Source organism: Trachemys scripta, chromosome 2 (assembly GCF_013100865.1).
Source record: "Trachemys scripta elegans isolate TJP31775 chromosome 2, CAS_Tse_1.0, whole genome shotgun sequence".
Taxonomy (NCBI): Eukaryota; Metazoa; Chordata; order Testudines; family Emydidae; genus Trachemys; species Trachemys scripta.
Window position 1 is genome coordinate 123,518,032 of NC_048299.1, and position 12,040 is coordinate 123,530,071.

The window sequence follows — 12,040 nt, forward strand, 5'->3', positions numbered from 1 at the left end:
ATATAAATGTTACATAAGCTGTTATTAAATGGGAAAGCAAAGTTATCTTTTGAGGGATTTGACTAATTTGTCACTATTGGCTTTATCTGCTGCTTGTGTAAGTGAACTTATGGGTAAATGAGAGGGAAACAGTCTTATTTCCTTTATATTGTCTGTGTTTTCAGGATAATAGCCAGAAAATATCTCGATCAGTTTCTGTTTTCAAACCATAGCAGCCGCCTCATGCACATCAACAGTCTTGTCACAAAGAATCTTGTAGCTACACCATCCCCAACATTCAAGCTATCTGCTTCTAGCTTGAAAATCATGCTTGCATATTTCATATACTTTTTAAAATTTATGTTGAATATACAAAACGTGCCCATCTACTACTGTGAGCACCTTTGACAGATCCTGAGGAATGACATACTTAGAAAAACAATCCAGCTAAACTAATCAGCTAGCCCACAGCAACCATCAACAAAGCTGAATGGCCCTCAACATGGACCCAACCATCACCAGAAGAAGTCCAAGTGCAATGATAAGTGTGGTAGCATGCTCTGAAAATCAACAGACCTGTATTAGTTTGTACTAAGGTTGGGAGTAGATTTCAAAGCCTATAGCCAGTGTTATGTATCCAACCTTCCAGGGCATCTGCCATTAGGAGGTACTCACCTTCTTGCAGGATTGGGCCTTTATTTTGTAGTAACAATTAAAGTTCAGTAACTATATTTATTTTTTTTTAGCTTTCAATCATACCAATAGTATGCCATTCTTTTTGTTTTATTTTCTACAGTATTTTGAAGTAAGATTTTTCTCCTACTGTCAGTGAATAGCCTCTCATTTTCTTAACATTTTCTGTATGTAGGTATGCCCATAGAAAAAATCATTTTATTAATCAGGTGCCTGTAGCGGGGTGGTCACCCCGCTCATGCCCTGAAGGGCTTAAAACAGCCCTGGGAGAGGGCTGGGGCAGGGGAAAAGCTAGGCTGATTGGGGGAAGCAGCCACAGTGGGGCCATGCCCCAATCAGGCCACGGCTGGCCCTATCAGAGGGCTGAGGGCCAGAGACTGGAAGGCACTCTCTCTCTAGCTTCAGAGAGAGAAGGACCTGGCTGCCTGGGAGCTGAGAAGGGTACCTAGGGTGGAGCAGTGCTGGGGAAGGGCAGAGGGAACTGGGGAGCTCCCGCCTAGTAAAACCCCAGGCTGCAGGCTTAGTTAAAGGCCTACAAATAGGTACTGGGGCTGCAGAGGCGCAGCCCAGAGATAGGCAAAGGCGGCAGGTCCTAACTCTTTTGCCGATGATGAGTGGTTTACAGACTACAGTCTGCCCCAAGGAGCGGGGGCTAGATGAAGACTGGCAGTAGCCACTGAGGCAAGGTGGGGATAGGGGGTTGGGGTTCCCCTGGGAGGGGAGATCCAGAGTGAGGGGGTGCTGCGGTGGGCAGAACCCCTGGGCAAAGGGCACCAGGGTCCAGGAGGGACACCGGCTGCAGAGGGCGCTCCAGGCTGGAAAGAGCTAATTCCCTGGATGACCAGGAGGAGGCGCCGTGCCAGTGAGTCATCGCCCTGCCACAGTGCCCAAAACAATGCCCCAAAGTGCTTATATTCTAAATAGACAAAACATACAAGGTGGAGGAAAGGAATATATCAGACAAGCATTATGATTGAGAGAAATTTGGCACGTATCTTATTAATGGATTTTTTTTTTTTATCTTTCTTTGCTTCTCCCTTCCTCCGGCACTTTATTTGCTCCCTCTTACCAGCAGTCCCTATTGCAATCAGATTACTTTCTTGCTATTCTAAAACAACATGTTCCTTGTTCAGGATCAACGCCTTCTTGGAATTTGACTTTTATTAACAAACAAGTCCAGTCCAGGCTTCCTCCCATGCTTGGCTACTCCTAGTATTCCTAGCTCAGGGCTGTTCAGCCCACCCCCTAGGTCATCTGTCTCATACCACCTCTGAAGCCTGCTTCCTTCCCTCCAGGTTTGATATTGCTGGTAAATGTTGCAGAATGATGCAGAACCCTCTTTCTCCAGACCAGGCCATTAACCCTTATGGCAGGTTGTCAAATATGGGTTTTGTCTACAATATCACACCTCCCCTCTGAAAGAGTGCTCTCTTGCCCCTCTTCTCTACGGTGCAGGAGAGAGTTACAACATGATGAAATTCTACTATTTCCTTCTCCTCTTACTGGTCTCATGTAACCCCCATTTGTGTTTTTTTCTGGGGAGCCTTGGAATTTCAGGGTCTTGGGTTACTCCTTCCCCAAGCCCTGTTGGTGTTTCCCCGAAGCTTCCTAATGGTCTGCTGCGATCTCTGAGATACCCTTGCATGATCTGTCTTGTTTTAGCAGTCCAAGGCACAGTGACCATCTCTTCCACAGTTATAACAGAAACCTTCTCGCTGGCTATCACCCCTCCTGCTACTCTCCCCTCTTGAGGATGGCACAGTATGTCCCTGAGCCTTCATCATGGCCACTTCTCAGGTCAAATCTCTCAGTCCTGCTGCCACTGACGGGGCATCTTCCATCTCTCCAAGCACTGTGGTGGTGCGACTCCCTGCCATCTTCAGCTGCACCACTGCATCCACTTGCAACAGTCACTCCTCCTCTTCACGTATCTCTCGAATGAGCTTGTGGAATAGGGGTGGGTTTTGGGCCCGCTTCCTCAGCTGCAGTCGCCACAATATCAACCCATCTTGTCAGGTGCCCCGAAGGATTTCGTCCAACCTAGCGGAATCAATCCGCTGGGTGGGGATGCCCTCCTTCCGCACTACCTGCTGTAGCATATCCTCTAGTCTCCTGATGAAATCTGACAATCGTTCGTGGGGCTCCTGATAGGTATGGTGGAAACAATAATACAGGTCTTCACTGCTATCAGTAGTACCATAGACACGCTCAAGAGCAATTAAATAGTCTTGCACTATGGCAGCTGGTTGTGAGTCTTTCAGGACTCGGATAATTCACATGGCAGGTCCCCTTGAGATTCTCAAGCACACATTTCCGCTTCTCAGCATCAGAGCATTCCCACTCTTGGAAAAGTGGCCCCGTAAAATCCCTCCAGGCCTCGTAATCATCTTCCCCTGGGGTACAGGTGACACCCCTGAGAATGAACTTAACTGCTTGTATGGAGCATTTTCATATATCGGCCTCAATGCATCTTTGAGAGCGTTTCCCAGCTCTTTGGCCCATCCCACCAGGCTGGGTGCTGCAGGTGTTGGAGCCCCTCCTAATGCCAAAGTTAATTCTTCTCTTGCCCACTTCTCATCCACCATCAGAGCTTGCAATTTATGCGCTAAAGAATCCACAGGCACACTAGGAGGGGACTGCTCTGCCCCCAGAATTCTCCAGGGAATACCTTCTACTTGCACCTCTTTGGGCACTTTATCAAGATCTGCTTCCTTGGAGCGAGTACATAGTGCTACTATGCCCTTCACTTTGCGGTTGTAAATACGGGTGTGGACCTTTACCCTCCCCAGTATTTCAGCTGCATCTAGGCTCTCCTCAATTTCATTTGGTTCCATCTCTTCTGGGAACCTCGCCACCAGCACAGCTTTGGTTACTGGGATTCGTGCCCCTCGGCACAGGTCTTCTAATAATCCTCTCCATTTTTTTTTAAACTGAGTTGAAAGTCACTCAGGAGTTTCTTTGCTCTGTGAAGAAGAGCTCAGGGTGCACAACGTAGGGGTGTGTGTGTGTGTGTGTACTGCAAAGTCCCCGTACGGGCCACCAAGTGTAACTTTAGAAATCCCTTCCACCCCAGAGCCACCTGTTCCAAACTCCCCAGAGTGAACACACACACCCACAGGAAAAGTACAATGGATATAACAAGGGAAATATTTATTTACAGAAGGATGAGAGGAGAAAAACAACAAGGGGAAATATAAGGGAGGGTAAAACAGGGTTGCATCCAAGCCAAGGCCCCATGGTCCCAGTGGTAGCACAGTCTGGAAGGGCAGACTCAGAGCAATGTGTCTGCACACAGAGTTCAGGAGTCCTGAGCAAAGTTCCAGTCTAGTGGTGAGTCTTGGGTGCTCCTGGTCATCTTTGGCGCCAGTGAACTTTCCCCCAACAAACCCCTCCGCTGCCCTCTTCTGCTGCTCTCTGCAAAGCCAAACAGAGCGACCACCTCCCCACTTAACTAGCTACAGCCTCCCTCCTTGTTCCCAATGCACAGTCCCCCTCCTTGTTCCCAATGCACAGCCCCATGCAGCTCTGGGCAGCCGTGATACTGGGTCCAGCTCCGGCCTGTCCTTCTCGGGCGATTCCTCCCTGGCACAGTGCTCCTCCTGGCTCCTGTCCTGAGGTGTCCCCGATTGGCCCTGTCCTTCTCAGGCCTCAGGCAGGTTCTCTGCTGCTTCACTTTTCCAGCACCTGCAGGCTGCTCTCCCTCTCCTCAGAGGTCCAGCGCTGCCCCCTGGCGTTTCCCTCCTTTTTTCTTACTCTTCCCCTCCCCCTTAGGAAAAAGATTTAAAGGGGCCATGCTCTCTAAACCCCAAAGGGGTTACACTCATGTTCATGGCTGTTTTTTTTCTGTCTCACAAACTCAAAACTTTATGTACTCCTTTCTCAATGCCTTTTCCTTCTCTTTTCTCTAGTCGTATGCTTGTTTCTGTATCTATTGATGCCTTTTCCATTATATGGTTCAGGTGGAGCCTTGGCACAAGAGCAAGTGACACAACATACACCCGCAATAGATGAGAGCGTCACCATGTGACCAGAATCATGCTATATACATAGGTGCTCTTTTCAAGGGAATTTAAAACAAACATTGCTTTGTCTGTTGCGTAGGCATATTTGCATCTTTACATCAGATTGCTTGCACCTTTGCATATAGTTTCATTCTTCAAAAACATCTAAATAAACCATATTTTAAAATAGGTCCAAAGCAATGTAGGGAAGCTAGCAAATGAGTCTGCAATAATTGGAATCTTTGCTTAGAAATGTCTAGCAAAAAGTAGGACACAAGCATATCATCACCTCATCTAATATTACCAGTCATTCATTAGTAATATAGTGCTAGTAATTAATTGTTTCTTACCTGTACCTTAAGTCACAGCATATGCAGCCACTAACTATTCTGAAAATAGAAGGCAGTAAGTGTAAGCTCACATGGTGTACTTAATGCCCATTTGTTTTTATGGACATTCTCTGTAGTTGTCAAAATATCTCAACCAAGAAAATGAAGGACATTTTCCAATTCTGCAGTATGAAAACTGAAACTGTTGATGATTTGGGGACGTACTTGCAAATTTCTGCCTTTAACACCACTTTATCTTTCATCCAGAGATATACAACCGCATTCACATTTTAATGAAAACCTTTTACATTTATATTCTCACTGCATGTTCTAGACCACCTTCTTGTTAGAAAGTGTCAAATTTGGGGCCTACAGGGATGAGCATATCTCTGAATAAAACATGCAAGTATTAAGTAAAACAAGTGACAGATATACCTTTGCTTATGACATTTTCCTCATGACACTGCCTGCTATGCATCTGCTATGTAGCAGTATGTACATCAAAACTAACAGCAACAAAAGAATATGATAAAAATTACATACCTCAAAAGAAAAACTGATTTATTCCAAAAACAAAGTGATCAGTTTTGGTGCAAATTAATATAGAACCTGAGTCTGCACCCATTGAAATCAGTGGGAGTTTTCTGTTGATGTCAGTAGGTGCAGGATTAGTCTCATGGTGATTCAATTTCATGAGCACTTCCCTTCACAGTTGTCTACTCTGAGTAGAAAGGCAAACTATGTGAAGGTTTTTCTGTTTCATCAATGCATGTCTGCTACTGTGAACCATTATATTGTCACACAAAGATGATCACAGAGAAGTACATTTTTAAAGAAAAAATCATGATTAATGTAAAGAGTTGCAGATGTGCCGGAGGTATCCATATTTCCTAGTGTTGATATTTAGCACCCTGAATCCTGGTCAGGGCTGTCTCCCTTCCCCCTCCCACCTGCTACCCCACCTCTTGCCCAGCCAGTCTCAGTCTGCCCCCCACCCCAATTCTTTGTTTGATCTCAGTTTTCCCCCATTTCCCTCCCTTGCTCCCAATCCAAGACTCCTTGCCCAGCCAGTCTCAGCATTCCCCCCCCCCACAACAGCTCCCCATACCAGTTTCTCTCCTCTACAATGTCTGGGTACTGTGAGGGGGAGCATCGAGAGCACAGGAGAGATACTATCCTTGTTTTTAGTTCCAATGCCCAGACCTGAACCTGCCCTAGCCTGTAGGATCCCAGCACTGCAATTGCTACTCCTGAGGGAATTCTGTGCCACTGTGTGCATGCATAATTAATGAGACATGCATATTTTTAATTTTTTTGCACAGAAAAAACCTTCTGCTGGAAAGTTGTTGCAGTTCTGCCTTTTGCCCACCAAGGGCGATGTGGCGATAGAACAGAGCAGCAGCTCCCAGCCAGCTAGGGAAAAGAAAGAGCCTGCTTTCTTCACAGCACCTGTCGGGCTAGGTCAGGAGACAGGAGCTATGGGGAGAAAGACAGCGTGGGGCTGCTGTGGGGGTCATACAGGGGCTCATAAGGGTTAGTGGGGGAGGACAGACTGGGGCAGGGGCTGAATGGGAGTGGAGGCGCAGAGCCCCAGAGGGGAGAGAGGTGCAGGGCTACATTGGGACAGGGGGTAACTGAGTGGGGGCACAGAGACACATGGGGATGGAGGGGTGCAAGGACACATGGGGATGGTGGGAGTGGGTTTCTGAGTGGGGGTGGAGGGACACCTGTGGACAGGGAGTGCAGGGACACATAGGGAAAGGGGAAGATGTGCCTGACTGAATGGGAGAGGCTAGGGGTCAGCCAGGGTCTGCACATGGGAAGCTTCCTAACAATCCCTTCCTGACCCCCCGCCCCCCAAAAAAACCTGTTCCATAATTTTCCCAACCTTATCTAACAACCCACCAAGTTCACACCAAGGCTCCTTCCCAGCAATTACTTTCCTCTCCCTCAGCTCCTTCATTATCCCTAAGTCCCCCCAAGCCTTTGCACTGCTTCTGAGGGGCGTGGGAAATAGGATTCTGTATTGTAATTTAAAGGAATTATTACTCAGAGTTCTGTATTAATATGCCTCGGTAAGGAATCTATTTATCAAAAAACATTTCCTGAATCTTGTTTTGTTGTCTGTATTGTTACAGACATACTTGCTGACAGGTGTTTTGAAATAAATGACCAAAAATAATTGAAACTGCTGTGATTATATTGTGCTATTTTGACAAATAAAATATGCAGAATTTGAAAATATTTTGTGCAGAATTTTTAATTTTTTTGTTGCAGAATGTTTAAGTTTTTGCACAGAATTCCCTCAAGAGTAAATTGCATTGAAAATCCTGCTCAGTCCCAGGCTCCAGCATGCTCAGTTTGGAGGGAATTGTCAGAAAATTTAGCTGCAAAGTCCTAGCTAGTCTCTACTGAGTATGTGTGAATTGCAATTTTTCAAAGGCTTATAATTTGGCCTAATTTGAGGTGGATTTTCATGAGGACAGCAAAAGTCACATCTCTGATAATGTAGGTCACCTACAGTAACTCCTCACTTAAAGTCATCCCGGTTAACGTTGTTTCATTGTTACGTTGCCAATCAGTTAGGGAACATGCTCATTTAAAGTTGTGCAATGCTCCCTTCTAACGTTGTTTGGCAGCCGCCTGCTTTGTCCACTGCTTGCAGGAAGAGCAGCCCGGTGAAGCTAGCTGGTGGGTGGTTGGAACCAGGGTGGACCGACAGCCCCCCTTTCAACTCCCTGCTCCCCTAAGTTCCATGTGCAGCAGCTGCCCAGCAGGCTAGCAATTGCAGCTGTCTCTCCCCCTCACTGTCATGTGCTGCTCCTTCCCTCTGTCTTGGAGCTGCTCCCTGAAATTCCTGCTTGCTGTGGGGGGGGGAGGAGGAGGCTAATGTCAGGGTGTCCCCCTCCCCTCTGCTCCTGTACCCCACTTACCCCATCTTCCATAGAGCAGGGGACACACACGACAGAGGGAGCTTCCAGGCAGCAGCAGCTGCAGCTGTGATCCGGTCTCAGCTTGCTGATCTAATGATCAAGGCAGTGTACTTCTGACCCCACTCTTCATACTTAAAGGGGAAATGCACACCTCTCTCTCTCTCACACACACACAGTGTATGTGTCTCTGTCTCTGCCCTCCCTCCTTTCCTGCTGCCTTGTACAGTAGAGTGTGAGAGTTAACCCTTGAGGGCTCAGCCAATTGCTAGTTCATCATTTAACTGTAAGACATTCCCTGGAAATATTCCACCCTCTGACTCCTCCACCTCAATTAAGCTGCACAATCACCATCACTGTGTACCAGTATTAAATTGTTTGTTTAAAACTTATACTGTGTGTGTGTGTGTGTGTGTGTGTGTGTATATATATATATATATATATAACATAGTCTTTTGTCTGGTGAAAAAAATTTCCCTGGAACCTAACCCCCTCATTTACATTAATTCTTATGGGGAAATTGGATTCGCTTAACACTGTTTCACTTAAAGTCACATTTTTCAGGAACATAACTACAACATTAAGTAAGGAGTTACTGTACTTGACAAATTTCATGCCCCTGCTCCAAAATATAGAGGTCACAACATTTTTTTTTTTTAAACAGGGAGAAAACAATGTATTTTTCTCTAAACTTGGTCTTGGAAACAGCCAAACCATTTTGGCTGAAATCACTTCCCCCTAACCCTCCCCCCTCCCCCAACAAAAAATCAACCTAAGGCAGACAACTGTCATGCAAAATTTCAGCCCAAATGGTTAAAGTTTTGGCAAAATTATAAGCAATTGAAAACAGGGTCTTATAATGGGAAGTGTTCGGCAACAGCATTGCATTTGACTAAAGCCCTCGTTGCTAAATTGTCATTCCAAAGCTGTTTCCTTTTTCTTTTCTTTGTTCAGTCTATATATCCTATGGCCATTGTCTCTGGATATCCTATAATCCATCTAGATATTAAATAAATCACTGGAAGTGTAATGCTCTTCACATTTGGTTAATAATTATTCTGATTGACCCTAAGTCTTTAATAATTTTGATATTATTTGGATATATGTGTATGTTCCTCCATCAGGTATTTCAAGTGGCTAATAACCTTTGTAGCCCATCCTAAACAAGCATACACACTTCACATAGTTATTCAAAGCTTATTTGCAGTAGTGAACGTGTAACTGAGTTTTGCTTTTCACACTGTTCCAATTTTGTATATAAAAATACTGGACCTTTTAAAAACAATTTTTTTAACTCCAGGAACGTCTTCTACTTTCTTTACTGCCTGCTCACATTGCCATGGAAATGAAAGCTGAGATTATTCAGAGGTTACAAGGCCCCAGAGCAGGCCAGCTGGAAAATACAAACAACTTTCACAATTTATATGTCAAGAGGCACACCAATGTGAGGTATTGTACTTTACTACCATCTATAAACCAAGTCAGCAAAGCATTTTTTGGCGGGGGGAGGGATAGAGTGTGGATGGAAGGTGGTTTTACCATGCTTTTTAACCACTTAAGTTTTGGTACAAAAATATTGTATTTGATCAAATTTGTATTTGATCAAATTTGATCAAACGCTTAACAACAGATTCCTTGTTGCAGCCAAGCATAGCTATTTTTGGAACCAACTCAGATAACTTTATAGAAGTCATCCTCTGATTTACATTAGAATGGGCTTTCCTCATTAATCTTGATGTCTTTGTAAAGTTTCCTAATCTGTAGTCTTTCAAGTTGAAAGGCCAAAGTCTGTGTGAAGTTACTCTGAATTTCCAGTTATGTCAGTTAGAACACAATTCAATTAAGGCTTTTAGCAAAGCATAAATAGAAATGGCTTTAACATAGACTGAGTGCTTGAGGACATATTTATAGATTCTGCTGCAAAATCTGATGATTTATCAAACTCAGCATTTCTAGAATTTATGGGCAGGGAAGTTGTCTCATAACCCTTGTGTCAAATTAAAGGGATTGTACTATGGCTCCTATTTCTGGAGATAGAAAATAATAACACAAAGAACTGGGTGAATAAAAGAAATCAGGTCACTTATTTAGATACCCGAATGTGAATTTTGGAGCCTGACTTTAGACTTCTATTTGTGACAATGTTAATTTATATGATATTCTCATCTTCTTAGCAATTTGCGGAAAGTGTTAGATAAGATTAGATAATGTCTGTGTTTTTTATCCTGGATTGCTTATAAGAAATAGGTCATAAACACTTGATACATATCTAAAACCTATAGCATTCAATAAGCATGAAATCAATTGGATTTATATAAAGTAATAGGTATCTATCAACATTACTCTGAAATATCCTTTCTCTTTAACCATCCTGTAGGTCCTCAGTTTTTAAGAGCTAATACAAAAGTCAAGTATCAGAGGGGTAGCCGTGTTAGGGCACATCTACACTACAGGGGGGAGTCGATTTAAGATACGCAAATTCAGCTACGTGAATAGCGTAGCTGAATTCGACGTATCGCAGCCGACTTACCCCGCAGTGAGGACGGCGGCAAAATCGACTTCTGCGGCTTTCTGTCGGCGGCGCTTACTCCCACCTCCGCGGTGGAGTAAGAGCGCCGATTTGGGGATCGATTGTTGCGTCCCGACGGGACGCGATAAATCGATCCCCGAGAGGTCGATTTCTACCCGCCGATTCAGGCGGGTAGTGTAGACCTAGCCTTAGTCTGGATCTGTAAAAGCAGCAAAGGGTCCTGTGGCACCTTATAGACTAACAGACGTATTGGAGCATGAGCTTTCGTGGGTGAATACCCACTTCGTCAGATGTCATAACTCAAAAGGAGGAAGAGCTGAGTTAACCTTGTAAAAATTCAAATCTCTGAGTTAACATAAATCTACCCAGCTAACTTCAGAGAAAATGACCCTTTTTTGTTCATTATAGTAGTTTTACAGATTATATAATGAGAAACCTGAAATATATTTGAAATTAAAGTTTTAATAATTATTTCCAAACCTGCTGCTGGAAAGATCTGGATCCTCTAATTAGACACAACAAAGTGTGCCCATGAAAGAAGCATAGTATGAACTAAGGAATAATTCTGTGAAGAATGTGTGATTATGTCTCAGTGCAATGGCATGTCACTGCCTTGTCACACAAAGTTGAAAAAAGATTTTTAAGGAGTTGTGAATAAATAGCTGTGAGCAACACCTTGATTTATGCATATGGGCCTGATTCTGCAATGTGCCGAGCACTTATTTTTGGATTTTGCTTAGGGGTAAATACTTTTTTATTCTAAAGCTAAGGAAACTGATAATCAAGAGTGTTTTCCTTTCCTTTGTAGTATTTTGTATGCTGATATTGTAGGATTCACTCGGCTGGCTAGTGACTGCTCACCTGGAGAACTGGTGCACATGCTTAACGAGCTCTTTGGCAAGTTTGATCAAATTGCAAAGGTAATTATCTGCTAGGGCTTTTCTCATTTCTGCTACAGCTGTTTATTATTACTGTGCAATGCTTTCCTCATGGGAACTCTACACTTTCCTCTTGGCAAGGGCACAGTCTTCTGGGCAGCAATGCTCAGGCTTTAAGCAGGAGAGCTTACTGAAACCATGTGGAGATTCTCCAGGAGGATAAATCCTCTTGCACTAATGAGAACAATGTTTCTTCTTTGAGTGATTGTGTAGTGCACGTCAGTTTGTGCATGTGCTCCATGCACTGGACAGTTTTTCTTTAGCAGTGGCCGTGTGGTTTGCACAGGCGTCCCCGCTTTCCTTATGCTTTGTAATGAGGGAATAAATTAGGCTGCTGGACCACCACCATCTTAGTTCCTCATTACCCCTCATGGACTAGGATGCAGCTTCAGTCTATGTGCTGACTTCTATTCATAAAGAGTTTATAAGTGTTTATAGTCTTTATAGTTTCTTAGTTAGTTTTTAGTATAGTTAGTTAGGAATTAGTTTAACAGGGGTACGGTTCCTTTCCGCTGTAGTATCTGCAGGTTGTTCCCAAGTAAAACTAAGCCGCCTAAGGAGTTTCAGCTCCAAAACTTCCTCATAGAGTAGGGCATGAAGGTGGGTGTAACCCATGACTGAGGAGACCCACCTCTGAGTC

General features: G+C 44.2%; 1 protein-coding gene across 3 annotated transcripts in view; it reads left to right on the top strand.

Annotated features, from left to right (window-relative positions):
• Positions 1 to 9,236: 9,236 nt before the first annotated feature.
• The window catches only part of LOC117872756 (adenylate cyclase type 2), a 156,909-nt gene continuing 154,105 nt past the window's right edge, over positions 9,237 to 12,040 (top strand). For all 3 annotated transcript variants that reach the window (XR_004644594.1, XM_034761513.1, XM_034761514.1), the window contains exons 1-2: positions 9,237 to 9,381; positions 11,271 to 11,382. Coding sequence is in view for 2 of the 3 variants with exons in the window: in XM_034761513.1 (XP_034617404.1) it covers positions 9,272 to 9,381; positions 11,271 to 11,382 (222 nt within the window). In the remaining variant the exon portion in view is untranslated. The remainder of the gene's footprint in view (positions 9,382 to 11,270; positions 11,383 to 12,040) is intronic.